Source organism: Gavia stellata, chromosome 9, assembly GCF_030936135.1.
Source record: "Gavia stellata isolate bGavSte3 chromosome 9, bGavSte3.hap2, whole genome shotgun sequence".
Lineage (NCBI taxonomy): Eukaryota > Metazoa > Chordata > Aves > Gaviiformes > Gaviidae > Gavia > Gavia stellata.
Genome location: NC_082602.1, coordinates 25,494,031 through 25,520,568, shown reverse-complemented (window position 1 = coordinate 25,520,568; position 26,538 = coordinate 25,494,031). Strand labels below are relative to the sequence as shown.

The 26,538-nt window shown below is 64.5% G+C and overlaps 1 protein-coding gene across 2 annotated transcripts; it reads right to left on the bottom strand.

Annotated features, from left to right (window-relative positions):
• Positions 1-223: 223 nt before the first annotated feature.
• Positions 224-14,060, bottom strand: LDB1 (LIM domain binding 1). Of its 2 annotated transcripts, none has more exons than XM_059821033.1 (11): positions 14,040-14,060; positions 4,237-4,339; positions 3,592-3,636; positions 3,288-3,363; positions 2,905-3,007; positions 2,521-2,693; positions 2,177-2,299; positions 1,931-2,014; positions 1,500-1,623; positions 910-1,058; positions 224-550 (listed from the first exon to the last, which is right to left on the bottom strand). In XM_059821033.1, the coding sequence occupies exons 2-11, from the start codon at positions 4,254-4,256 to the stop codon at positions 320-322; spliced, it is 1,128 nt and encodes a 375-aa protein (XP_059677016.1). In that variant the 5' UTR covers positions 4,257-4,339; positions 14,040-14,060; the 3' UTR covers positions 224-319. The 2 variants fall into 2 exon arrangements, with proteins under 2 accessions (XP_059677016.1, XP_059677017.1); XM_059821034.1 differs by having other exon boundaries at positions 916-1,058.
• Positions 14,061-26,538: the final 12,478 nt, after the last annotated feature.

Here is a 26,538-nt window from a genome sequence, read left to right as displayed (position 1 = left end):
GGCTGGGCACATCAGGGCAGGGATGAGAAGCTCTTCAGGGAAGCAGGGAGAAAGAGGGAGAAAGGGGAATAATGAAGCTACGGCCCCGGAAACCCACCCCTGCCCTGGGGTCCGGCGGGAAGGCAGGTGTGGGGGGAGCGGGGAGGCGGCGGGGGGAGAGGGCTGGGGGCTGCCCGCCTGGCGGGTGCCCGGGCCGTGCACCCCGTTGGCCGCGCAGCGCCGATCTGCCCCCGGTACCTCGCCGCTTCCCAGTCACTCTCCGTTGCAAATGTACAGGTAGATCGGTTGGGACTGAGTCCACGGGGTGGTGGGGGGGCCGTTACTGCGACGCCTGCGACGTGGGATTCTCTGACTTGCTCTCCTGGCTGGAGGGCGGTTTGCTGTTCCAGGGGCTGTTGGCCCCCAGCGCCGGCGAGTTGTTGAAGCTGTCCTCATCGTCGATGCCGTTGGCGGCGTCAAACTGCGTGTTCTCCAGCCGGGTGATGAGCCGCTCATCCTCGTCCCCAAACTCCCCCCCCATCAGCGTGGGCTCGCCTACCACCATCACATCCTGAAAGGGGAGACGGTCCCGAAACATAATCGAGGTGGGGGGAGCCCGGGCCGCCAGACCCCCCCCAACACCACAGCCCCTTTCTCCAGCCGCAGGGCCACCTCCTCATCTCCATCGCAGGACCCAAGGCTCGGGCACCGTGCGGGGCAGCACACCCTCACCCCCTTTCAGGGGAGCAAAGCAGCTCAGAGAAGGCAGCTGGGACACCCCCTTCTTCACCCCATCACCTGGGGAGAGCTGGGGGGGGGCTCGGACAGGCAGTCCCTGGGGGTCTCCCCCTAGCCACTCCCGGGGGCTGGGGCAGGGAGCCCTCCCCTCCACCCTGGGGGAGGAAGAGAGAATGGAAACGGGATGCTTACAGGTACCTGACTGGACAGGGCAAAGGTGCTGGCTGGGCTCTTCTTCTTGCTGTTGCTGTTGTTGGTGTTTCCCCCGCCGGAGCTCATGGTGCTACCTCCCGACATCTTCCTTTTCCGGCGCTTGCTGGGCTGCTGCCGTGCTGGCTCCGCTGGCAGAGGAGGGAGACATGGTCAGTCCCGACAAGAAGGAGATGGTGCCCCCCAGCCCCGTCTCTGCAAACCCCACTTCTCTGCAAGGACCACATCCCCCCTGGGGCAGCATCACCACCCTCCTCCCCTCCGCAGCTTCACTGTCCCCCCAGCGCAGGGGGCAGGAGAGGGTGCAGGGAGGATTTCCATCCCTGCTTTTTTTTCCACAAGCAGCTGGCAGCCCCTGGGCAGGGAGAGCTGGCTGCCTGCAGCCCCACTCTACCCCAGCGGGAAGGCAGGCCAGCAGAGAAGGAAGCCGCCTGCCTGACTCGTCACCCTCAGCCTCACAAAACAAGGCCAGGGACAGGCTCTGGGGCTGGGAGAAGCCTGTGCCAAGGGCAGGGCCTGAGCAGACAGTCCTGCAGACCTGTGGGCAGCACAGTAGACAGCGTGAGACTCACCAGGCGGAGCGACCATCCGCTGCCACTTCTGGAAGAGGCAAGTCTTGAGGCAGTCCCGGGGACTGAGGCTGTAGGTCTTGTGCCGTGACATGAGCTCCTGCATTGGTTCTAGGATTACACAGAGCTGCAGGGAGCAGACAGACGCGGGGTTAGATCGCGATGCTCCAGGCCCCAGCAAAAGCCCCTCTGTTGGGCAGCCGTCTGCGCTGCACTGACCCAAGCCGCTCTGGGAGCCTGCAGGCTCCAACAGACCCACTGCCCCATGGCTCTCCGCAGCCCATCTGCAATATTCCTCTTGCAGAGCCTGCCCCACTGCCTCCCTGCACTCCATGACAGCCAGGCGTCGGGCAGCTGAGAGCACAAGATGTAGCCACTCTAGTCCCCCCCCCCAGGAGCAGAGCTGCGTCACCACCCTCTCCCCGCATGCTTACTCGGAGGTAGTTGAGTGTGGAGTTTGAGAGCCCACAGCGGGTGATGTTCTTGGATAACTGGTCCAGCATCTGAGGGTCCTGTGCCTAGGAGTGAGAGGGACAGACGGCTCAGCTGCATCTGGGCTGGGGACAGCCCTCCCGTGCCCCAGCCTGCGATGGGGCAACAGGGTTAAGGTCCCCCCAACCTGCACAGCAGGGAGAGGAGCTCAGCAGCCCTGTGTCACTCATGCCCACAGCGGTACTCACATGCATGGCAAGGATGCTGCGGGGGATGAGCTCTCGATGCTGGCGGATGCTGAAATGCCATGTCTTTATCCTCATCATGTCGTCGAACATGAACTCCAGGTAGAGCCGCCCCTCCACACACACCTAGGCAGAGCGCAGGGTCAGGCACAGGCTGCCCCCACTTCCTCCAGCCCAGATCCCCTGGGAACCCACTGCTGCACACTGGGATCCCGGTGGCTTGCCCCTCCCTGCAATCAGACTCGGCACGAGCCAAACCCATGACGGCCCCATGGGACCGCAGCCACCATGAGAGCACACTGGACCAAGGCACGAGGGGCAGGAGAAGCTGCGGATGCAGCCGGTACCTGGGTGAACATGGGCTTGCCGTGCTGGGTCACCATGGTGCACTGGTCACAGTCCAGTGAGACAAAGTTGTTGTGGAAGGACTCCTTGGGGTGCTTGAGCACATAGTAGAGCTCTGTGGCCCCCCCTTCAAAGATGCTGCGGAAGTAACGGGGAATCAGAGTCCGGCCGATCGCTGGAGCGGGAGAAGGAGGAAGATAATGTCAGTAAACCTGGCTCACCCTGACGTGCCTTGGGGCTGCATGGGGAGAGGGTTCCCCAGTTCCCGCTGGCTGGAGGCAGCTGAGCTCCGACACCCCACCTGCATTCCCCTGCACAGTGCAACTGCCGCATCTCCTGACGGAGAAGCAATGCCCTGGGGAAGGAGGGCTCAAGCAGCTACTCACTGTATCTCTTTGGTCCATCCTCCAAGCAGAAAGTGATTGTTAACATGGCGTCATCCTCGAAGAACTCCGTGGTGAAGGCGTCCCACCACAGATTGTCACATTCCTGGGGATGGTGGAGAGATGCCAGGTTACGGGGAGGGGAGACAGACAGACAGACAGCTGCTGGCTGGCAAGCACAGCAGCCACGTGCTCAGCCCGCGGAGGGCTGTGCTCCTGGCTGAGCGCTCAGAGATGGGGATGAGGAACCCTGTCCCACGGCCAAGTGAGGGACAAGGCGCTTGGAGACCTGCACAGCAGGCAGCGCAGAGGACCCTATCCCCAAAATGCACACCTGGGAGCATCCCCCCCATCCCTCGCCGCCCCTTGCTCCCCCAGCTCCCCACCTCTGTCCAGTTCTGCAGCCTCTTGTTGAGCTCAAATATCCTGTAGTCAGTCTGGTTCCCATACGGCGTGTGCCTCCTGCCCAGAGAGCAGAGCAAGCAGTCAGAGGAGGAGGCAGCCACAGGGTGGGGAGGGGTCCCGAGCCTGCAGCAGGGGATGCACAGCCCCTCCAGGGCTGGGCAGAGTCCAAGCAACCCCCCCCCCACAAACCCCTGCAGCCAGCAGCATACCAGCCCTACTGAGGCATTCCTGCCACGGGCACGAGCTCCCCTCCCAGCAAGGTCCCCGCCAGACCCCCACGCTTACCCAATTCCAGGCTCCAGGTATGTCGGTGGGTACATGGGAGTAGGTCTGTGGGGGCAAAGAAACACAGGCAGGTCAGCGCTGGTGGGGATCTCCCTCCCTGTCACTGCAGCTCCCCCTTCCCTGCCCACAGCAGCAGGCAATTGGGCTCACTGGAGGCAAAAGCCCACGCATGATACAGGCTGCGCCCTGCCTGCTGACTGCCCTGTGGGGTGACCTGCACCCCTGAAACTGGGCGCTGTTCAGTGGCTGTTCTACCACCCCTGGGACCTGGCCTGTGGCTCTCCGGAGATGTGCCTGGCTCCTCTGCAGCTGGGGCTGGTGTCAGGCAGGATGGAGGTTGGAGAAGGGGCTGTTTTGGTAGGAGCTGGGAGCACTCCCTGTCCTGGGTCATCCCAGGGGCTTGGCCTGGCCAGGGGCTTGGCCCCACAGAGCTCAGGGACCTGGGAGCTCCCTTCATCCCAAATATCACCCTTTCTCCACCCAGTCCCACCTATGCCTGCTCCGATCCCCTCTCTCCCCTTGTGCTAACTCAACTCCATGTGCCGCGGTCTCCGTACACTTCTGGGGAGCACAACAGAGAGACCCTGGAGCGTAGACTGCAGAGCACCCACAACCTTGCAGATCCCTCCCTGGGCCCCAGCTCACCCCACATCTCGATCCAGCATGGTGCCCGGGTGGAAGGGGGGGAAGGCGTTGCCGTTTGGGGGCTCCTTTGGCGAGTACAGCTTGAATGACTTAGAGGAACAGCCTGGAGAGAAAGAGAGGACACGGGTCAGCCGGGGGCACCCCACGAGGAGAGGCACCCTGCTGCGAGGAGGAGGAGAAGGAAGAGGAGGAAAGATGCAGGACCAGCCAAGCCCCCATCGGCAGAGCCCCACCTCTCCTCTGCTCTGCCCCGATGCCAGCCCAGCCCCTTTACCGGACACACAGCTCCAGGCCTTCCCCACGCGGGATGGGACTCACAGGGTCAGGGCTGAGCTCTCAGGACCAGCAGCTGGAGGGGCCCGGCCCCATCCCAGGGATTTCCCACTGGTGCCCAGAGTTTGTCAGTTCTCAGCTGGCCAGGCTCTGGGGATGGTGCCCGAGAGGGACAGTTCAGCTGGTGAGTCAGGGGTGGGGCTGGCTGGGCCCTATCCTCCCCCTGTCCCTCCCTCCTGCGCTGCTCCTAATCCCACCGACCCGACCCAGGAATCACACAGGATCTTTTTGCTGACCTTTCTATCGCCATGGTGACGGGTGAATAATCGCCCGGAGGGACGGATGGCGGGTCCCCAGGCAGCAGCCATCTGCCGCCTGCTCGGGCAGGCCAGCGGCCACCCGGCTCCAGGTGGACAGGGAGATCCCACGCACCAGCCCCCAGCCCTGATCAAACCACCCCAACGCCTCGCTGTCCCCCGCAGCACCTGAGCAACGGACGAGGACCCGACGGAGGGCCACGGGTTGCAACGGGCTGTGCAACGGGGCATGCAACGTGTGTAAGCCAGCACCCATCCCTGAAAGCAACCTGGGGACCCCCCCCAGGCCCACCAACGGGAGACAGGGATGCCTGCCAGATCCAGCAACGCCGGTGCAGCCAGCCCCACGCGGGCTCCCGAGAGGCAGCCGGGGGCTCCCACACTCGCTGGCCCCCTCCCGCCGCTGGGGCAGGTTCCCGGGAGCGGCTGCTGCCAGCACCCCTCCCGGAGCCCCGCGGGAGCCCCGGCACACCCCGCGGCTGGCAGGACTCGGCACGCTGGGCCCAGGCGCTGCCGAGGCACGCGGCTCCCCCCCGGCAGGCTGCCGGGCAGACGGGCTGACCTGGATGGGGCACAGCGGCGGGCAGGCTGCCAGGCAGCTCCGGCTCCACCGGCTCAGCCGGCCCCACCGCACGCAGGCACGTCTCTCCCCGCCACGCTGCAGGCGGGAGCCCCGAAGCCGGCCGTGCTGGGCTCCCGGCTGCAGCCAGGGCCAAGACGGGATCCCCATCGGCTGCCCACAGCCCCAGGCCGGGCACTTCCCAATGCCCACAAGCCACCGGGATTGCCGCCCAGTGCTGCAGAAAGCGAGCCCAGCGGTGGAGGGAAGCGTCCTGGAAGCGCCGGGCACACTGCAGCCCGTCTGGTCACCGCCACACAGCCAGGCTGTGGGGAAGGGCGCGGGGACAGGATCGGAGCAGCCACTCGGCTGCGATGGATGCAGGAGGAGAGCAAAAAGCATCAGGGTTAAGGAAAGCGGTGCCACCAGCACTGGGAGCCAAGACGTCCAGCTTGTTGCAACCTGCTAGCCAACACAGGAGCCTGAATGACCAGGGTATCACCATCATCCCTGCCGAGCCGATTGGGACCCCGAGCCCGCAGTCGCAGGGGTCACACACGCAGATGAGCAAGCAAGGGCTGGTCAAAAACAGAGGGTGTCACCTCCCCGGCATTAAATCCAACTTGCAACAGGGGAAATCTGCATTTTACTCCTTGATTCTTGTCTTCTTAGGGCCCCGGTGCCTTTTCACCATGTTTCCCCATGGCAGCCAAACCCAGCCTCTCCCCAGCACCCACCAGGACGCACCGGCCCTGCGGGGCTGGAGCCAGCCCGGCTGCTCCGTTGGGGGCTTGCTGCTCCGGCTCCTCGCTCCCGCTCCTGCCCGCCTGCAGCGAGGATAAGTGGGGCACGGCACAATTTCTCATACAGCTGCTAACAACGCCAGCCCCGTGCTCTTACCTAACGTTTTCATAGATAAAATTTTTTTTTTTGCTAGGGAGGTCGGTGCTGGTGCGAAGAAATTTTTGCTTTCTGCCTAATCCCTGTCAACTTGTGCCTAATGGAAATTATAATTCAACCAAAATTGCACTAGAAATACAGTATTTCCATTTCCTCCTCGCTGCTGTTAAATGACACAATGTTGAAATGTGCTTGATGCATAGGAAACTTCCCAAAAGCATGCGTCTTTTCTCTTGAAAATGAACCAATTCATTATGCAGAGAAAGCAGCGGCTGGAGACAGGGAGCTGAACTGCTTGTTTCTGGTCACCATGTTCTTGGGGGGGGGACGACGGATAAAAAATCAGACCCAGCAGGTCCCATCCTCCGGCACTTTGTTTTTATTCACCGATGAGAGATGGGTGGAAAAAGCCCCCAAGGTTTCTTGCTGTCCTCGGTTCCCATCTCACTTCTCGGGGTGCAGGAAGGTCTCCTGGGGTGGTGAGACTTGGGGGGACACATCACTCTCCGTCCGCTCTGCTTCTTGTGGTCTTCCCTAACCTGCTGCTCCTGAAGGTGGGACAGCAGCCGAGCCGGCCTGCCACTCCAACCCAAGCATCCATTTCAATCCTGGGCCTTCCCAAGCAGGTTAATACTGACACAACTTGCTTTTGGGGCTTCACTGAATGACCTATCTCAGGATCTAGAGGAGTGGAGAGGAGCCTGTTATGTGACCTCAGCAACACCAGCACCCTGACCAAGTATTATTTTTAATGCAGTGTAAAATACGTTACTGGATTCAGTGGTTTTAAGTAACACTAACAATAGCCTTAGGATCTGATACAGGCTGTCCAAATTCTACACTCACTGTAGACACGGCACTACACGCATTACACGAAATAATGCAATTACTTTACAGTAGCAGCAGCATCAACACCAACTTTTACCCACACAAGGGTCACACCACCCAGTCTGGGAGATTCCTCCATCACCACTTCTCCCCTTGACGCTGCCCCAGATCCCTGCAAGCCCTGTCCTGCCAGGAGCAGTGACCCAGGCCTGCAGGATGCAGCCCCTCCCAAGCCAAGCCCAGCACTTGGTCGCAGCCAATGTCTCCCCACGTCCCTGCTCTGCTCTCCATGCAGGATCCGAGCAGGCTCTGTGCAAGCAGGGATGCCGCTTGGCAGCTGGGTGTGCGATGCCCCTGTGGAACCCAAGCCAATGGGAGAGGCTTCCCGTGGCCATCCCCGGGCACTTGCCCAGTGCCGCAAAAACACGTGCATGGTCAGCAAGGGAAAAAAAATCAGGCTGCTGCTGCTGCTGGCGAGCTACTGGCCCGGGCAGGTCCGGGCAAACGGTGCAGTGCCCATGGCCAGGTGGGCGGCCCCACAGCTTCTCCTCATCGGGGAGGTGCCGGAGAAGGGAACCCCACGGAGGGATGCCCCGGCTCAGCATCCTCTGCCAAGGCCAGGTCCCGGGCCAGGGGCAGAATGGAGCCGGCCAGTGCTGCACGGGGCTGCCGCGAGAGCTGGGATGAGGAAGCAGCTCCAGGTAGGCAGGCGCCCAGAGAAGGGAAGGCAGGTGCTCTGTCAGTGACTCACGTACAACCTGGCACTGCCCAACCCTTTGCCTGCCTTCTCCTCCGCTTTCCCTGCCTGCGAGCTGCCAGCCCCACAGGGAAAGCTGCTTTGGTACACTGCCCAGCGGGTTCGCTGGAGCGGGAATGGTTAAAACCCAAACCAAGCCCCCAGAGCGGGGGAACATCAGGTTTCCCAAGAGCCAAGCGCAGAGCAGAGCACCGTGGACACCTCGAGGAGCCAGCAGAGCCAGGAGATGGCATGGCACCATGAGCCGACACCAGCGCCGGCCAGGGAGCTGCGTGCCTGGGCAGGGGACACACAGAGCCCTCCCTGGTGTCTGGAAGGGAGAAAAGCCCCTGCCCACACTCCCTTCGCTCTGTCTTGCCAGTAGAGAGGAAAGAGCTGCTGAGGACAAAGGCAGAGCAGCGCCGGTGTCTCGCTCCTACACCTGTGACCATGGGCAGAAATCAGTGCTCCCTGTCCCAGAGAGGAGCCGTCCCCAGCCAGGCAGCCAGCACACTCTCTGTGCAAGCAGCAAAGCTCAGCAACAAGGCAGGGGCTCCAGAGGCTAAAAAAAATGATAAAAATAAATGAAGAAATAGGGCTTGAAAGAGGCCGCAGGGTTACAGCTCAGCCAGGGAGCATCCTGCTCCTCCCAACAGCCCGGCGGCAAAGAGGGGCTAGCCTTCACGTAAAGGCTGTCGCTGCTTCCCGGCATGCACTGTGCCTGCTGCTTCCTGGCTGCCTAACGAGGCTTTAAAGTGTAAATAGCGGCATTGTTTCGCAGGGCTGCCTTGCTGGGGTGTGGAAACCCTGATAGCGGCAGGAAATCCATCTTCCCAGCCCAGCCCTGCTGGCAGGGCTGCCAGGAGGGTGCTAGCCAGGAGGGTGCTACCCGGAGCCGGGTGCAGGGCAGCATCTCAAATAATTCACATGGCTTTGCCCGGCGACGGTGCCTGGTGTCTGGGAAGCTGGTAGGGCTGGGGGACAAACACAGAGAAGTATCCAGAGTGACTCGGACAGGCAGAAGCACATGGAGCAGTCCCCACAAACATGACTTCACCTCTTCTTTCTCCTCTTCTTCAGAGCGGAGGGGATGGAGCGAGGCCAGTTGCAAACCCCGATGTTGTTATTAAACTGATAGGAACCCAGGCAGCACACACCAAGGCATGGCCCAAGACATAATCAACAACAATCTCAACTTGCAGCATCCCCATTTGCTTTGAAAACGCAGGACTGACCCAGCTGAAGCTCCCAGAAGACCGGGCTGTAGAGGGAAGAGGAGATGCTGCTCCTGGAGGAGACCATGGGACGATGCCATGGACCCAGCCGCATCCAGAGACCAAACCCAGCCAGCACGCTGCCCAGCCCTGACCCCCATAGAGGTGAAACCCGCAGCACTGCCCTCGTGCAGTGCACAGGGATTGCCCTCTCGCTTTTCTCAAGACACACATCCAAGCCCACCACAGAGCTTATCTCGACCACAAGCTGCCTCCCTGCCCACACCACGTGGCCGTGCACAGTGTCCCCTGCACGTGAGGCAGTGGGGAGGGACGCGTGCCCCAGCTCCAGGTCACATCCTGCAACATTAGTGCAAAAGCCCCCCACTGCAGCACACAAAACACCCTGGATCAGAGGGTGCTCCTCTCTACTGACTGGCTTGCAAACGCAGGGGGACAGCCAGAGAAGTCATAATTAGCAGCAGCTAATTACTACAAAGTGACAAACTTGATGCAGGCTGCGAGGCAGCGCTATCCGAAAAGCACTGGATGAGAAGAGCCCGGGCTGGGACATGGATTTCAGGGTCAAGGCTCAGAGCAGACCCGCAGCCTCAGCTCTGCCAGAGCTCAGGGTCTCCTGGGAAGGCATCCTGAGGAGCTGGGTACTCAGTGGGAGCCCTGGGGGACCTCACTGCCCTGCGGTAACCCTAGGGATGGCAGGAGCCTCCCCTTTCCCGTTTCGGCCCTCAGATGATTCAGACACGTGGATGGGGATTTCTCTGGGAGGGAAAACAGGAGAAGAGCACGCCCTGCCAATTGCAAAACAGGCTGAAAATTGAATCACGTCCAAGGCTGCAAGCCCCAGATGCAATCCCACAGATAACCCAGTTTCAGCTCCACTACTATCAACTTACCACGAGGCAGTCATTTCCTGTGACTCTCAGGGAAATATCCCACTGTCCCTAATTACTCCTTTGGGCTCACCGTCTCAAAGACGATCCGTAATCAAACGCTGCTGGTTTCAGCCTCAGGAACGCACCTTTCACATTTTCAGCCACTCTCCCTCCTACCCAGACCCCTGTGCCCTGGGGCCCTGCCACCCTGTGGGGCTCCTGCAGTGGTCGGGCTCCTGTCCCTCCCGCAGCACGCACCGGGGCAGCATCAGCAAACAAACGACGTGGCGTGGGAACCACGGGGCTGGAAAAAAAAACCTTGTCAGCATCCTGTGAAAAAAAGCCTCCTGACAAACTAGGATTTTCACCTTCAAAGGTTTTTTAGGCTCTGTGGCAGCAAGGAAAATTTCACGGCCATAGCCAACCACGGTGACGGCCCTGCGGAGCCTGCAGCCAGCATCTCTGCTTCTGCTCCCGGCTCCTTGCCCGCCACACACGTGGTGGAGCAAAACCACATGGCTCTGCAAGCCGTTGTGGGGCTGCTGCTTGGGGCAGCCCTCTGCAAGGACAGGATCCACCCGAGAGGGCTAGAGCCAAGAGCTGGAGGGCAGGGAAGCGGCAGCAAGAGGCTGAGGTCTGTCCCTCCAGCCACAGAGGGGGATCCCCAGGCTGACCCCCCAGACCCACAGGACCCCCAAGTGCTGCCTCGGAGCACGGGAGGCTGTCAGCCCCCACGTGGCGCATGGAGATTCGCAATCCCGGGATGCAACGCTCCACCTCGCTCCCTGCTGCTGCCAACAGCACTGAGTGCTGCACGCTGGGACGCGTAGTCTCCGGAGACGGCGGCGTGCCGCCGACAGCCGCCTCGCTCCATGTTGCATCCTAGGTGGAGCCCCGCAGCCCTGGCAGCCGGCCAGCCGCCCGCTCCGGGGGTGGGGGGGGGGGGAGAAAAAGCTGGATAACTCCCGATGCGAGGATGCAGTGGGAGCTGGGACCTTCCAGCTGGCTGCACCAGGGTTGCTCGTGTCCTGGGGCAAGTCTCGACGCGGGGGTACAGCACTCGCCCCAAGGTCCAGACCACTCATGGAAGCCCGCAGAGGGAAGGGACGGTGCAAGCATGGTGGGAACCTGCTCGCTGCAGCTTGCAAAGTACCTGCATCACTTCTTCGAGCTGTCAGGGCAAGCCTCTGCCCCCCGGCTCAGGCTGAACTTCTCTCTCTTTAGGACTTGGTTTAAGAGGCAACACGGGAGCGGCTGAGCAAAGGACGGGGCGGGCTGCTGGCAGTGCTGGGGACAGAGCAAATGCTTGCGGTTGCTGGACTCGCACGGTGCTGCTGCGCTGGCAGCATGTGCTGTCACTGGCATCAGGGCTTTGGACAACCAGCACAGGACGGGGCCAAAACCCCAGGGAGCGAAGGGACAGGGTATGGCCGAGCATACCTGCCTGGTGCTCCCGAGGCACGAGCAACCCAGTTCGAGCTCCCAGCCCCAGCAGCACAGTGCTGTAAAAACCATCTCCACCATCACAGCACAGCCCAGGGGAAACCCTCTCAGCCGGGCATCCCCGGTCACAATACCAGCCCACCCGAAACAACAGAAACCGGTGGGGCAGCAAACCTCAGCACGGCAAGCATTGCAACCCACAAACACACACACATGCAGTGCAAGCAACAGCAGGAACACCCCATCCCCGGGTCGCTCGGCGGATGAGAGGTTTCCGAAGGAGAGGGCCCGGAGAAGAACTGCGGCTGCTCTGTCACCACGCAGGACCTGGGGTTCGTATTTTTTACGCAGACCTCAAGCTCACGCCGGTGCAGAGCTGCAAGCATGCGGAAGGCCAGCACTCTGGGAAAGACCACTCAGGGACAAGCTCTGCTGCCGCCCTGCCAGCCATGGGACAGGGACGGGGCCCTGCAGCTGGGCTGGTCCACCTCACCCTCTGCTCCTGCATCTCGAGGGGCTGGGGAGGCTCGGGGCTGCCAGCTTTCACCACTCTGCAAAAAGAATCTGAGAGAGGCTCCAGGTCCCCAGCCCAGGGAACCTTTGCTCACAAGTGAACTTCTGCAGCTATTCACTGGCCTCTTCCTACTTTACATGGACTGTGACCTGCTGTGGGCAAGCGAAAAAGTCCCCGCCAAATGACGGCAAAAACCCTGTATCACCAAACCCTCCGGCACCAGCCTGTTCCCCCTTGGATCACAACTTTTCTTTCCCTTTTTGAAGCAACACAGCTTTCATGTTGTTCTGCTCGGCGCTTCTCTCCCCAGTCTTTAAGGCGTGCTCAGATCACAGACCCGGGATTTCTACAAAACCAGGAGGGCAGAGACCACATTTGGTTCTCCTTCAGTGAAAACCACAATTCTTCCACAACAAGAACACTCCAAAACCTGAGGCTTTAAAGAAGGAGTAAGGACATCCGAATTTGCCCGTACTTACAACAGAAGCGGTAAGAGCTGATACCTGACCGGTGCTGGAGGAGTCGCTGCAAAACTGCCAAGGATAAACAAGGTGCTATTGCATGCACAGGGAGAACGAACTGGGGGGACCCCGAGAAGGGGTGTTTACTCCCACGCCTGCCTGACCTGCTGGGCACCCATGAGCTGGCTCAGACCCTCCTCTTGAGAAGGAAGCAGCCGGGGGTTTGCGATGTGGGGTGGGTGCACTGCTTGCTGCCCCAGAAGGCGATTCCCCATGGGACCCCACAGCCTCTGAGCCCTTTGCTCGCATCTCACCCAGGGACCAGCCACCGCCTCTCGTTTGGGCTCCTGCTGCAGCACCAGCCTTGGCAGGAGCCAGCGGCTGCTCCCCCAGATCCTGCCGCGGCGCCCGGCCCCTGCCAGCCAGGCCTGCAGTGAGGGGCTCGGGAGCTGCCCAAGCTGAGGAAGCTCCCGGCAGCACTGCCCTGGGGTGCTTATCTTATCGTCCATCCCGGGCGTGCAGGCTGGCAGGGACCGCTGGAGGTCAGAGCCAGGGCAGCCACCCAAGATCAGGACAGCCCGCCACAGCACACTCTCCCGGGGGGGGCTTCAGGGGAACATCCCTCAGGATAAGAGACCCCTCCGCAGCCCCGGCACACATGGCGGTTCCTGCAGCGCTGAGTTCTCCCCGGCCCAGGGGATGATGCACCCACCCCCAGCCCGGCCCCCCGCTCCAGCTGCCCCGGGTCAAACGATGCCTTGTCTGCCGGGAAGGATGAGCCCCCTGTGCCCACACCCCCCAAGCCCGGACCCCCGGTGGGGCACCTCTTGCGAGAAGGTGCGTGGCCCCCCTCTGTTTGCACCCCTTGGACCTTTTATTCCCTTCGAGGCACCCTTGGGAGGCTGGCAGGACCCTCTGAGCCACGGGCAAGGATGAAGTTGCAGCGGGCTGGGAGGGGAGGCAGGCATGCAGTCCCTGGAGCCGGGCACCGGCCCCACGGCCCCCGTGACAGCATGCATGGGGGGACCGGGAGGGCGCGGGGCAGCTGTCAGGGGGCTGGGGCAGGGGAAGGAGCCGGGGGAAGAACAAAGGGAGCTGTGGGCTGGGATGGAGCAGGGCACGGCGGGGCATGGGGGCTACCGGCAGCATCCCGCGGGGCTGGGGGTGCCTCTCCAAAGGCCAAGACCTGGGGGATGGAGAGGGGAGCTGGGGGGACAGACCGGGGTGGGAGGGGACAGGCAGGGGAGCGGGGGGGCACAGGCAGGGGAGCTGGTGGGAAGGGAACAAGCCGGGGGGCCAGGGATGCAGGGGGGACCCTGGGGCGAGAGGAGGGACGGGGGAGCTAGGTAGGGATGGACAGGGGAGCCGGGGAGGGAGAGGGGAGCTGGGGACAGGGATGGAGCCGGGCGGGGGGAGAAGGGGCGGGCGGGCAGGGGGAAGCGGAGGGGGCAGGCAGGCGGGGGGCTGCAGCGGGGATCCCGGGCTGTACGGGGGGCCGGGCGGGGAGCGGCGGCGCGGTGCGGCCGCGCACAACTTCGCAGGCGCGGGGGCGGCGCGGGCGGGACCCCGGCCCTCCCCTCCGCCGCCCGAGCGGGGCCGCCACCGGGGAGGGGAGGGGGCCCGGGACCGGGAAACTTCCGCGGGGGGGGGGGCGGGGTGACTCACGGCGCTGGCGGCGGGCGGGGGTCCGGCGGCGGCGCGGGCGGCGGGCGGGCGGGCGCTGGGCCGCCGCGGGGGCGGGGCGGGGCGGGCGGGGCGCGGGGCGGGGCGGGGGCGCTTCCTTTGTCTGCGCCGCGGCCGGGACCACAATGGCTGCGGCGGCGGCGGCGACCGCTCCCCCCCTAACACACCAACCCCCCCACCCGCCCCTCGCTGCCGGGGTGGGGGGGGAAGTGGGTGCCCACGGGCCCGGAGTGACGGCCAAAAGGGGGGGCCCGGAGAGCTGCCCCCCGCCCACTCCCGCACCAGCGCTCCCCGGGATGCAGGAGCCGGGTCCGGCTGAGGAGCTCGGCAGCAGCCGGGGAAGGGCTTCCTCCCCCGGCGAAAGTTTAAAAATAAATATACTTTTCCCCTAGTTTGGTTTGGCTTTTTCTTTGAAGTTTTTCAGGATTTTTCTTTCTGAAACTTGTTTCCCTTTTCCCCAGTTTCTAGCAAGGAAAAAAAATACAAACACTTCGTTTGGGAGGGGGTATTAAAAATAAAACGTGCCGCTCTTCGCAATTGCCAGCAGACCCAAAGGGTGTCCTTTCCTTGATGAAACTCCAACCTTTTCCAATTAGGAGTTTTAACAAAAAATTCCGTATTTGTAAAAAAATTCCATTATGAAATTTCCATTACAAAAAATCCCACTTTCTCCATTCCCCCTTTGCCCCACACCTGCCCCTTGCGAGCTCCTGCTCCCTGCCCTGGCAAATCAGACCGGCACAGACCTATGCTCCCAACCCAGCTGGAGAGCCCACAGGCAGCAGGGACACGACCCAGGACCCCAGAGCCCAGCCTGGGTCGTCCCCCCGAGCCCCAACAGCCCCCAGCTCCGGGTGGTCCCCCCGAGCCCCAACAGCCCCCAGCTCCGGGTGGGAGAGCCGGGCTCAGCACGCAGGGCTGTCGCAGGCACACACACGCACACGTTGGTGCATCTCACCGTGTACACGCAGACCGGCGTGCACACTGACGGGCCGGCATGCGCTTGCACGTCTCCCCAAATGCCTGCCGGCACACCCCCGGCCGGGTGTGCGCCCACGCCCGGGGCACGCACACCTTCCCACACTCCCTTGCTCGCACGGCCGGGCCTGCGCCTCATCCCTGAAACAGCAGCCATGGGGTAACACAGGCACAACCGGTCGGATCCTGCTGAGCACGCTCGTACCCCCGACAGTGTACGCATGGCAGCCGCAAAACCTCAGCCACGAGGTTTCGGGGGTGTCCTCCCTGCCATGCCCATGTACCCCCAAAGTGCTGTGCCCGATGACTGGGGGCAGCCCCCTGCTCCGCATCCCATGTGCTGCTGGCTGGGAGCGGTGCCAAAGAGAGACAGGCCGGAGCAGCTCTGCAGCAGCACCCCTCTGCCGAGCAGAGCAGCACCCTGCTTCTGTCCCCCACGCCCCTCGGCCGAGCAAGGCTCCATCCCCACGCTGGTCCCCATCACACCATCATACATAATCTCCCCTTCCCCTTGCTGGCTAACCTGCAGCAAGCACCGCTTTCTGGGGGCACGTAGATAAACAGAGAGAAAAACTCTTTGTGAAACCCAGATAAACAGAAAGAAAAACTCTGTAAACCCAAAAACCTCAGTGAAACCCCGCTCTGAGAAAGACACGCGCAGCTGTTGGTGCTGCGGGAGCAGGGCACGGGGGGTGCTGCGAGTGCCCCGACACACTGCCCCATCGCTGCCCGTCCCCCTGCCAGCTAGCATCTGCGCGGCACCAGGCAAGATGGGGCTGCGGCAGGCTGCCACCCGTCGTCGTTAGGCCAATAAACCACGCTGGCCAGAACGCCAGTGACAGCTACGGGATGGCACAGCACTCCTGGTCAAGACAGGCCATTAAATACAGCCCGCCCGCGCCCCGTTCCCGCTCCAGGGCTCAAGGATGCACGAGGCACAGCCAGCCACCAGCGCTCAACACCACGCTGTTACTGCAAAACACTACGAAACACTGCAAAAAGGGGCGTTTTGTCCCTGTACCAGTGACTCCCAGCGCCGGTGCCATGGCCAGGGGGATCAGAGAGGAGCCCCCACTGATCCCCGAGCTCCACAGCCTGGCGCATCCATGGCAAACCTGCCCCAAGCAATTTATCCCGGGGCTCAGCAGCCCACCGGGACTGCTCACGTGTCCCTGCTTGGCTCTGACGACAGCACTGGACTGGTCCACGTGGCTGCAGCAGCCCCAGCTGTTTATGGTTATAGCCGAGTTAATAATTAAATAGATGCTGGATGGAGAGCAGAAGGGCTGGGATGCAGCTGGGAAGCGTGTGTGGCGGCAACGGTGGTGGGGGGAGCCCCTTCCTCACGATGTGCTCACGCCCACAGTGCGGGGGAGCAGAGGGCGATGCCAGCTCCCCAGGTTTTCGCAATGGGGCACCGCATCCCCCCGATCCCAGCCTCCACTCTCCCTCTAGCAAGGGTCCCACGTCTGCCCTGGCTCCCCAAAGCCCAGCCCTGCTCCGACATCGGGTGCAGGTCTCAGCGAGGGAACCGGCAGCAGCTCAGGAGCAGGAGTGAGCACAAGGATGCATCCCGGACAGGCGGATGGGAAGAGCCCGGTGGGGACCACAGCAGCTGGGGGATGCCAAGGTCTCTCTGATCCCCGCGGCCGGGGCTCAGTGTGCCCGCAGAGTGTGCGTAAAGGATCCCAGGCGAGCAGGGCAGCAGAGGCAGGGCACGCTCGCGCTGATACCCAGCCGGGGCCCCAGCAGGCGCAGGCGTAGAGCAGGGACGCGGACGCACGCTTACATAAAAAATAATAATAATAAAAATCTGCTAGCTCTGCAAATTGCACAGGCTGCACAGGGGGACGGACTGGCCTGGCACTTCCAAACCTCCTGGACCTGTCCAAATAGCGGTGAGACCAGGGCACCGTCACACGCACGCAGACACAGCCTGCAACGAACGGTGCAGCACAGCACGCGCCCCAGAGTCCCCCTTTCAGGAAGACAACAGTCATCCCTCCCAAATCCTACTGCCTTTCAAACAGAGATATGTTTTGCTTCCCGGTATCTCAAGGAGGGGCTTCTGTCACCCCTAAAGCAATGCATGCCCAGATCAAGGTGGGGTCTGGGGCAGGAAGGCCCCCATTTTTTGGCTGGAGAAGGCAGGGCTCCATCTCTCCCTGGGAGAGATGCTTGGGGGAGGCTGGAAACACAATGGTGAGTCATGCTGGGCAGGCGGCAGATCCTGGGGGTGCCTGGGATTAACCCTTCAAAACCAGAACCACTTCCAGACACCCAGAGGCAGGAGGAAAGCCCAGGGGCTGGGGGAAAAGCTGGCTGCCAGGGCAGGGTGGAAAGTTGCGGGGTCACATCTCGAGCATCCCACAGGGGACGGAGAAGAAGATCTGAGCACGCAAGCACTGGACGAGCAGCAACCATGTGCATGCATCTGCGCCCACCCCCTCCAAAACAAGAGGAGGTGGAGAAAGATTACAGGAGGGTGCAGGACCCAGAAGTGCAAGAGGTCCATACGGGGTGTCTGCCCTCACATCACACCTTGCTCCGACACGGTGGGTTGGCCGCAGCGCTGCCCGGCTGGCCGCAGGCTCCAAGGGGAAGGCTTTGGCAGGTCCTCCTGGCAAGGGGTTTCCCCATAGCACCAGCACCAGAGAAATGCCCCGCAGTGTTCCTGTGCTGTCCTTGAGATACCACAGCGCGCGTCCTGCAAAAGTTCAGCCCCAGCGTGGCCACCAGCAGCAGCGAGCCTCGGCCCCTCTGGCAGCAGCCCGGGGCCAGCCTGCCAGAGCTGCTGGGTTTTACAGCTCCGGAGGCTCCAGGTGGATTCTCTCATGTTACAAGAATGGTTCATTTTACAGCCCCTTTCCTGGCCTGGGGCTGGTCCCAGCAGCGCTGCCAGGCGGGGAGGGGTGACACACAGCATGGCTATGAAGCCCCAGCATCCTGCTGTCCCTCGAGAAGACCTTCACCCCCCCTCAAGGAGCAGGCACTGCTGCTTAAAAGGAAAACCAGGAAACCAAGGCACAGCCCCCCTTCTGATGGCCCTCAACACCCAGTCCTGGAGCTCCAGCTGGGAGAGCACACTTGTCCCTGGCCTGCTGCTCCTCCTCCATTCCCTTCCCTCTGCCTCCCAAGCCACAGCAGGACCCCCAGCATCCCCACAGGGATCTGCAGGCTGGAAGCTGCCGGCCATCAAACCCCCACCCACCAGGGATAAGCACAGGGCTGGCATGCCCCCTGGTACCCACATGTCACCATGTTGGAAGCCCTCCAGGAGAAGGCAAGGGAAACCTCCCAGGGCCATGGCCACACGTGGTTGACTCGAAGCAGGTAAGTCTCCACCAGCATAGCCCACCCCCCCGCCATCCCCTGCGCGGTGCTGCCGAGCGCTCTGGAGCGGCTCTCCGAATATAGCAGCATCAAATAGCTCCATCAATAATGCATCGCTTCTGCTTCCTCTCGCTGCCGTGTTTTCGTTGCTAACATGCGTGTCCTTCCTGTTAGCGGCCGCCTCCTCCCCGCCAGCTAGGCCAAGCAGGGACACGACCACCACGGGATAGGGACGGCCGCTCCCCCAGCTCTGGGTCCAGCGCCTGCAGGGAGCAGACATCGAGCCCCATCCACCGCGCTCGGGGGCAGCCCAGTTCGGGGGAGACCTCGTCACCAGTCGGAGCCTCCTGCAGCACACGCGCTGGCAGCAGGCAGGGCACCTCGGCATGCTGTGGCTGCCCAAAGGATTTGGCAGGGGCCGCTGAGCTGGGAGGAACGTGAAAGCATCTCCCCAGCCTCGGCGCGGAAATGCCCCTCCGCAAGGATTTTTGGCAGCCTGGTGCCCCCCGTGCCCAGGCGGCACCCCCACTCCTGACCCCAGGTACCGCTGCCCCACGCCGGGCTCCTCCAGCAGCTCCGCATCGCCACACCAGCACTACCATCCCCGGCAGGGAGAGATCTCCCGCTGCCTTGCTCCTGCCTGCCCCTGCCCGCAGCTGCCCCGGGCTCACCCCGGGCTGGTCGGTGCAGGCAGGTCGGGGCGCCCGGGCCTGCCCCATGCCCGGCGGAGCTGCGTGCCTGCGACGCGGCGTGCTGCCATCTGCTCCCGCTGGCGGGGAGGCAGGAGCCGGGGTGGGCAAGAGCTCGTACCCAATGCTCTGCGGGGGGGGGGAGAGTGGGCAGCTGCCTGCAGCAGGCAGGGGCAGCCCCTGACCTCGAGGGGAACCCCCGAGGGCTGTGCACAACCCTGCCCGGAGGAGGATGCATGTGGCAGAGCAGAGGTTGGGGTAACCAGCTGCTGCAGAGTGGGGGGGCGCGGGAGCTGCCCCCGCCATGGGGGGCTGACACCCTGCCAGCCCTCGCCCATCACGGTCCCCGGTATGGCCGGCGTCCCCGCCTGGCTCAGGCAGCAGCTCCACCTGGGCTGCGCTGCAGAAAGCTGGCTGCGCTCCCAGCACCAGCCCTGGGCGCGTAGGAAGGGGGCCGGGGCTGCCGCTCCTGCAGAAAGCAGGGGGGGCCCCCTCGCCCCCCCCAGCCGCACCGCGGGCAGGCACCCTCACCCTGGTGCAGGGAGACCTCCGGGACCTGCCTGTGGGTCCTGCAAAGCTGTGGCAGAGCTGGACGCTGCAAAGGGGGGGTGGGAGCTGCACCCCACGGCCGTCGTCGTCCCCCCCCCCCCCCCGAAAGTGGCCGGTGTGGGCAGGGCGTTATCAGCTGCCCCGCGGGCAGGGTGGGGTCGGGGCCGGGCAGGGGCTGGTGCCTGCGGCAGGGGAGATTACACCCTGGTCTAACGTTCACCCCGATCTGTGACCTGCCTGGGAGGGAAGGGGGTGAGCGGCGCTGAGAGGATGGTCTGACAGCTCTGGGGGGTCCCGTCCCTCCTGGTGCCCACTGGCACCCCTGCCCAAGGGGGACGCCCCGCGTTGGTGCACATTCCCTGCTCCTGCACCTCCCCAAAACCTGCCAGCATCGCCCCTGCTGCGGCCACCCCATCCCTGCCTAGCAGAGCCCCCGGCACAGGGGCCAGGGGTCCCGGGCGGACGGCTGCCATCATCCTGGCTCCAGGTGGGGCCTGGCAGCCCCCTGGCAGCGCTGCCGGCTCCCCAGCACCCTCCCCCCAGGCACCGGCAGGAAACCACAGCCCCAGCCTGCACACGGGCCGATAACGGTCACCCAGCCCCATCCTGCCTCTGCACCCACCGCCGCCCCGGGGAGGGGGCACCCACCCAGCAGTCCCGACACCCGCTGCTCCCCAGGCACGAGGTAGAGAAGGGGTGCACCCACACCGGGCACAACGGCAGCCCCACAGGACCCGCATCACCCCGCAGGGAGATGGGGGCTCTCTCAGGCTGTGCCGGCGGTGCAGCACGCCCCAGGACGCACCGGCAGCCGTCGTGCACGGGCATGCGCGCTCGCGGCACACCACGCAGCCCCGTGCCTTGTGTGTACAAGCCACATGGATATGGCTGGGGAATCCCACAGCAGAGGGGGGCAGAGAGGGTGGCCTGGATTGAGTGAGCTCAACATGCATGGGACTGGCCGGGGATGCCTGGGCTGCTGCCACTCCTGCCCTGCCCGGGGGCATGTAGCCACTCCGCCAGCGCATTACTGGACACAAGCAATGCCGGGTTGCGGGTACACCTCCCTGCCCCGGGGGTCCCATCCTGCTGGCCGGCACCCACCCACTCCCCAAGGGAGCAGCTTTCACAGCAGCTTTGTCTTGAGCAGACACTACCATTTCTGGAGCAAACTCGGAGCCCGGCACAGACACCCAGCGCTGAGCCCGCTGGTACAGTGCTAACCCATCCAACGTTTCTCCGGGCGAAGCCAAGCCAGCAGCACAGTGAGCTCGCACCGGCCCCAAGGAGCACTGTGATGGGGCTGCGATGTGTCCAGCCTCGCACCAGCACCCAAAACCCCAAGGAACCACCTCACCAAGCACAGGGTAGCCGTGACCCCATCCCGCCTTTGCCGGAGCGCACCAGGTGTGGGCAGGCAACGTGGCACACACGGCATCTACCGGGCTAGCGCTTTGCTGCACAGAGGAGGACAGGGCAAACAGCATCTTCCGTCCAAGCATCGCTGGCAAGAAAAAGAGAGCCTGGGCGAGAATGCACGGCCATGCGAGATGAGGCCTTGGGACCGCTGCTGCTCCCTTCCCCCAGCATGCCCAGGTGCGCCCCAAGGTCCCAGGCAGCCCCAGGGGGTGTTTTGGAGCCAGAGCCCACGCACGTCGGCTGCCCGACCCCGCAGCGCTCAGCCCGCTCCCCACACACCACCGTCCCTCTCCCAGCGCATCTGTCACAGGAGGCACATGGCATAGCTCGGCCTCGTGACGGCAGAGGATGCACGGCGCCAGCTCGACAGAAGGGAGGGAAACGGCAACGGACTGTCCCCCAGCCAGGCACATCCATCCCGGGACCTGAAGCATATAGGTCAAGAAGTCCTCCCTCCTGCCAGACGAGTACACAGGCAGGCTCCCTGCAAGGTGTCCCAGGGAAGGTGCTGACCTCGGAAATGTTGCTTCCTCGCCGTGAAGCCAGCCCTGCAGGGAGGGAGCACAGCTCCGCTCCCCTCCTCCCCCTCTCTGCACTGACACCATCACTACAGGGGGAAAAATAATGACAGTAATAAAAATAATTAAAAAAGAAAACATGGAGCACGCTGGGAGAGCGGTGCCCCTGGGGATCAGGACCCCGCTGAGGTCTGGATGCCAAGACGTGCCCGGTGCAAAGGGCTGAGCCAAGCAGCCAGGCCGCCGGCCCTGCTCCGAGCGGCCCTGGGGACGGCAGCACCAGCACCGGGTGGCTGCTGCCCTGGCCTCTGCCGGCTCTGCTCTGAGCCTGGCACGCTCTCCCTGCTCACATCTCCATTTCTGGGCTGGGGACTGAAGTCCCCCCCCAGCCCTCCACTGATCCCAGCAGCTCCCACCATCCTTGGGCACAAGGATCGCAGCAGGTTCCCAGCTGAGTAGCCCCCCCCATGCCCCAAAGCTCTTGCAGAGGGGGGCAAGGAGCAGGGAAACATCCCTGGAGAGGTGCAAGAGGAGCTGCAGCGGGGCAGGATGTGCTCCCGGGGATGGCAGGGAGAATATCACCCGCCGGGGAGGGCATGATTTTGAAGGGGGGTGGCTGAGGACCACCCCCCCCCCCGGCAGCAGCTCCCAGGCAGGAAACTCCTCCAAGTTAACGCAGCCCCAAAGAGCAGCCTGGGCAGAGCGGCTCATTAAATGTTTCTGGCTGGCGGGAGGCCAGCGGCAGAGCTTGTTTTTTTCTATATTCCGATAAACAGTCCGGGGAGGGGAAGGGGGAGGGGGGCGCAGGCTCTGGATGTGCCACCCAGCCCCAGCGGGGGAGCGGGGGGAGAGGCGGGGGGCACACGCGCGTGTGCACGCACCCCTGTGTCCTCCCTGCCGCGGGGGAGCGGGCAGCGGCGGCGGGGGGGGACACAACACACGAAGCCATCTGCAGAGATGCTCCCGGCCACGGGGCGACCCCACGGCCCCCCACCACCGCACCGAGGGAGGACCCCCCCCCACTTTGCGCCCACCAACATGGCGATGACATTCCCGGTGGCACGGGGCCAGCTCCCAGGGGGACGTGCCGGGGCCCCGCCATCAGTCACCGCTCTGCCTTCACCCCCGCCAAGGCGGGACCCCCGCCAAGGCCGGGGGGGTGTCGGGGAGGGGGGTCGAGCCCCCCGGGTGTGGGGTGCCTGCCGGGGCGGGTGCTGTGGCTGCTCGGCCTGGCTCGCAGGGAGGTTCACGTGACTTTCTGCTTGAGGAAGCAGCGCTCTGGCAGCTTCCAGTGGGAGATGGAGGAGGAGGATGGGGGAAGGGGCCGCCTGCCTTCATGGAAACACGGCGGAGAGGCGCAGGCAGAGCGGGAGCGGGGGGCTGCCAAGCAGGGGCACCCCCCTTCCCCACCCCGGCGATCCAGCTTCAAATCCCTCGGTGGAGGCAGCCTCGGGGAATGCGCAGAGACCACGTGCTGTCACAGCATCCCGCTGCCCCCCATAGACCCCCAGCGTGGGGGTCCAGGCCTGGCAGGAGGCTCTCTCGGGACCACCGGGGCACCGGAAAGCCATGGCGGGAGCTGGGCCAAGGAGCATCCCCACTATCCCCCTGGCAGGGACCCCAAGTGCCGGCTGCCCAAGGAAACGGCAGAACCCCATCCCCAGAGCCACTGTGCAGGGCTCCCCCCTTCCGCCACCCGCCGCCACCGGGACCTGGTGCCGGAGCAGGTTCCGGCAGCCCTCCGGGACCCCTGCCCTGCCTTGCTCCTGGCACAGCGACGTCCTGCACGCAGCAGCAGGCGATGTGGCCGGGCCAGCTGCCCCAAACCTGCCCCAGACCCCAGGCATCTGGGTGAGCATCCCTGCAGGAGCACCCTGCCAGGCGCTGAGACCTCGCCAACTCGTCACACCCCCCAGCAGCCCTGCCAGCCCACAGGGGCCAGGATGGGGAAGAAGCCCCTCAGCAGGCACCCCACAATAACCATGTTGGGGAGGCACCCAGCACCCACATCCACCAGCAGTGTGTCCAAGCCCCTCCAGGGACCCTGGGCCCCACACCCGCGTGGGGAGCGGGGTACCCCACAGAGCTATTGCCCCAGCCACGAGGGCTGTTTTGGGGTCATCCTTTACAGTGCCACCCGCACGTCCGCCCAGCGCCCCCGCGGCACCCTGCCTGCTGGGTCCCAGTCCTGGGGCTGGCACCCACACCCATTCCATGGGGCACCAGCTCCCATGCCGTGGGGCGGCAGTCCCATAAGCAGACCTCAGCATCCATACCATGGGGAACCCAGCCCCACAGCCAGACCCCAGCACCCATGCTCTGGGGACTCCAGCCCTACAGACTGACCGGAGCTGCCATACCATGGGGCCCCCATCCCCATGGCTGGACCCAATGGCCCCGCCATAGTGCTGGGACCCCAGTCCCCACACCTTACTGACCCCCGCTCCGTAGCTGGACCCCAGCACCAACGCCATGGAGACCCCAGCCCCATAGCCAGCTCCTGGCTGCAGTGTCCCGGGGACCCTGGCACCAGGGCTTGACCCAGCACCCGTGCAATGGGTCCCAGCCCCACAGCCAGCCCCCAGCACCAATGCCGTGGAGACCCAGCCCCACCGCCAGATCCCAGTCCCCATGCTTTGGGGACCCAGCCCCACAACCCGATCCCAATGCCGACGCCGCAGGAACCCGAGCCCCACAGCCCACCATTGGGGCCCCCGTCCCATAACCGGACCCCAGCCCCACGGACAGCCCCCAGCCCCACGCCCCCGGCCCCCCGCCGCCGCGGCACTCACCAGGGCATGCACAGCCCACTGACATCTTCACATGCCTGGCCCGGCCGGGGGTCGCTGCGCGCTGCCCGGGCCGCGGGGGTCTCGCATGGGCGGCGCGCCGCGGGCTCCGGCGCGGCGGGCGGCGGGCAGCCCCGCGCGGCCGCGGGCACGGCCACGGCCAGGGGCGGGCGGGCGCGCCGCGGACCGGCGGCGGCGGGCGGGGCGGGGGCCGCGGCGGCGGAGCGGGAGCGGGGGCGGCTGCGCCGGCGGCGGCGGCGGCGGCTGGCGGGCGGGCGCGCCTCTGCGCGTGCGCGGGGCGCCCCCCCCCCCCCCCCAACCCCGCGGGCGCGTGCGTGCTGCGTGCGTGCGTGCGCGCCCTCCCCCGCCCGCCGCCGCGCACGCGCGCGCGCGTGCCCCCTCTCCTTCCCCGCGTCACTCCGAGGGCGGGTGGGCGCCGCCATGTCAGGCGCCGGCGCCCGCCCCCGGCCCGGGGGCCTCGTCCTCCCGCCCCCGTCGGGCTCTGGGGGCACCTGGCCCGGCCCTCGGTCCGGGGGGGCTGTGAGGGGAGCGGGGGGGGGGGCAAGGACCCCCGCAGCCCTGAGGAGGCGCCGGGCCTTGGCGCTTCCCCGCGAGGTCTGCAGCCGAGGGGACCCCACGGGGGGGGGCACTGCCCCCAAAACACCCGTGGGTGAGGGCTGTTCGGGCCACGGGCTGTGTAACCCGTGGGGGCTTCTCTTCCCCGGGGAGGTGGCGCCGGGCTGAGCCTCTCCTCCAGGCTCCCTCCAGCCCCGGGGAGCTCAGCGCCTCTCCCCAGGGCCCTGCAGAGGCCCCAGGCTGCAGCTCCCGGCGGGAGGCCAGCAGTCTCCCGCCCAGGCCGCCCTTCCCCAGAGGCAGAGAAAGAAGCGGGGAGAAGGTGGAGGGACCAGAGCGCGGGAACCCACGTCCAGGGGAGCAGATGACCCCATCTGTCCGAACCCAGAGCCCGACGGCTCGTGGCCGAGATCGGGATCCCAGGGCAGCTAGTGGGGATTTGCCACCCGGGAGACCGGGGGAACATGAGGGGGACGCCGTGGCTGTTCAGCATGGTGCTGCACGAGGCCAGTGCTGTTTGGGACCTTGGCAGTCCCCCAGCCTGGGGCACCGTGGGGGCTGCCAGCCCCGGGGGGACTGGGAGGAGACAGCCCCGGGAGGCTGGAGAAGGATGAGTGGGAGGGAAGGGGCCAGGCAGCCACAGAGCCGGGGGGGGGGGCGGAAAGGAAGAGGGTTTGCAGTAGTGCGTAGCACACCTCGGGGAGCTCATGGCTGGTGTTTGCTGCACCTTGTGCAGAGGTGGCAGGGACGCCAGGCAAGAGACAGCTCGCTGCTCGGATCTGTGCTGCACCCAGTGCTGTGCAGGGATATGACTGCATCGTTCCAGGGTCTCTCTGGGGGCATCTGCCCCATAAGCATCACCCCTGCAAGAGGAGCCCCACGAGGGATCCTCCTCCAGCCCCACGGACATGCAGCTCTGCAGGACCCTGCACGCCTGCTACTGGCAGGGCCATTTCCCAAAACCTCCCCCGTGTACCCCAGGGGGAGCAACACCCCAGCTGCAGGGCCTGTCTGCGAGGGCAGGTGCTGTCCCTCTCCTGCCCTGCAAAGATGCAGCCCCAGGGCAGGAGCAGCAGCCTGGGCAGAGCAAACTGCCTGGGGGAGCCTGGGCCCCCTCTCCCTGCTGGAAGGGCTGATACCTGCCCATATGCTTCTGCCTGGGTAGGATTCGCATTCCTCTTCAATGAGTGTCCTTTAAGCATCACACAGGTTTGAGCTCTCATTTAGTCTGTTCCCGTTAGCCCCAAGCAAGCTGTTGGCTCTGGCTGCTGCAGAGGCTCAGCCTGGGTGGCACCGGGCAGCATCAGGACAGGCTATTTGCAGGCTGTGCCTGACCGGGGACACCATCACCACATGTGGAGGGAGGGGAGTTGCAGAGCTGGGATGCAGTACTCGCATTTTCCTTTCTGCCTGTTGTTTGTTTTTCCTTGTAAACCAGCAGGAGTGCCTGCCGCTGCCCCTGTGCCAGGAGAGCACCCCTGCTGTGGGTCATGCTCCAGGGACCCCAAGTGCAGCACCTGCATCAGGCTAGTCTTGCTCTGTGGGGGATCGGCCTTGCAGTGCCATGGGGTCCTGCTACGTGCAGGAACGAGGTGATTAGACATGTCACTGCACGCCATGGATGCGCCCCAGG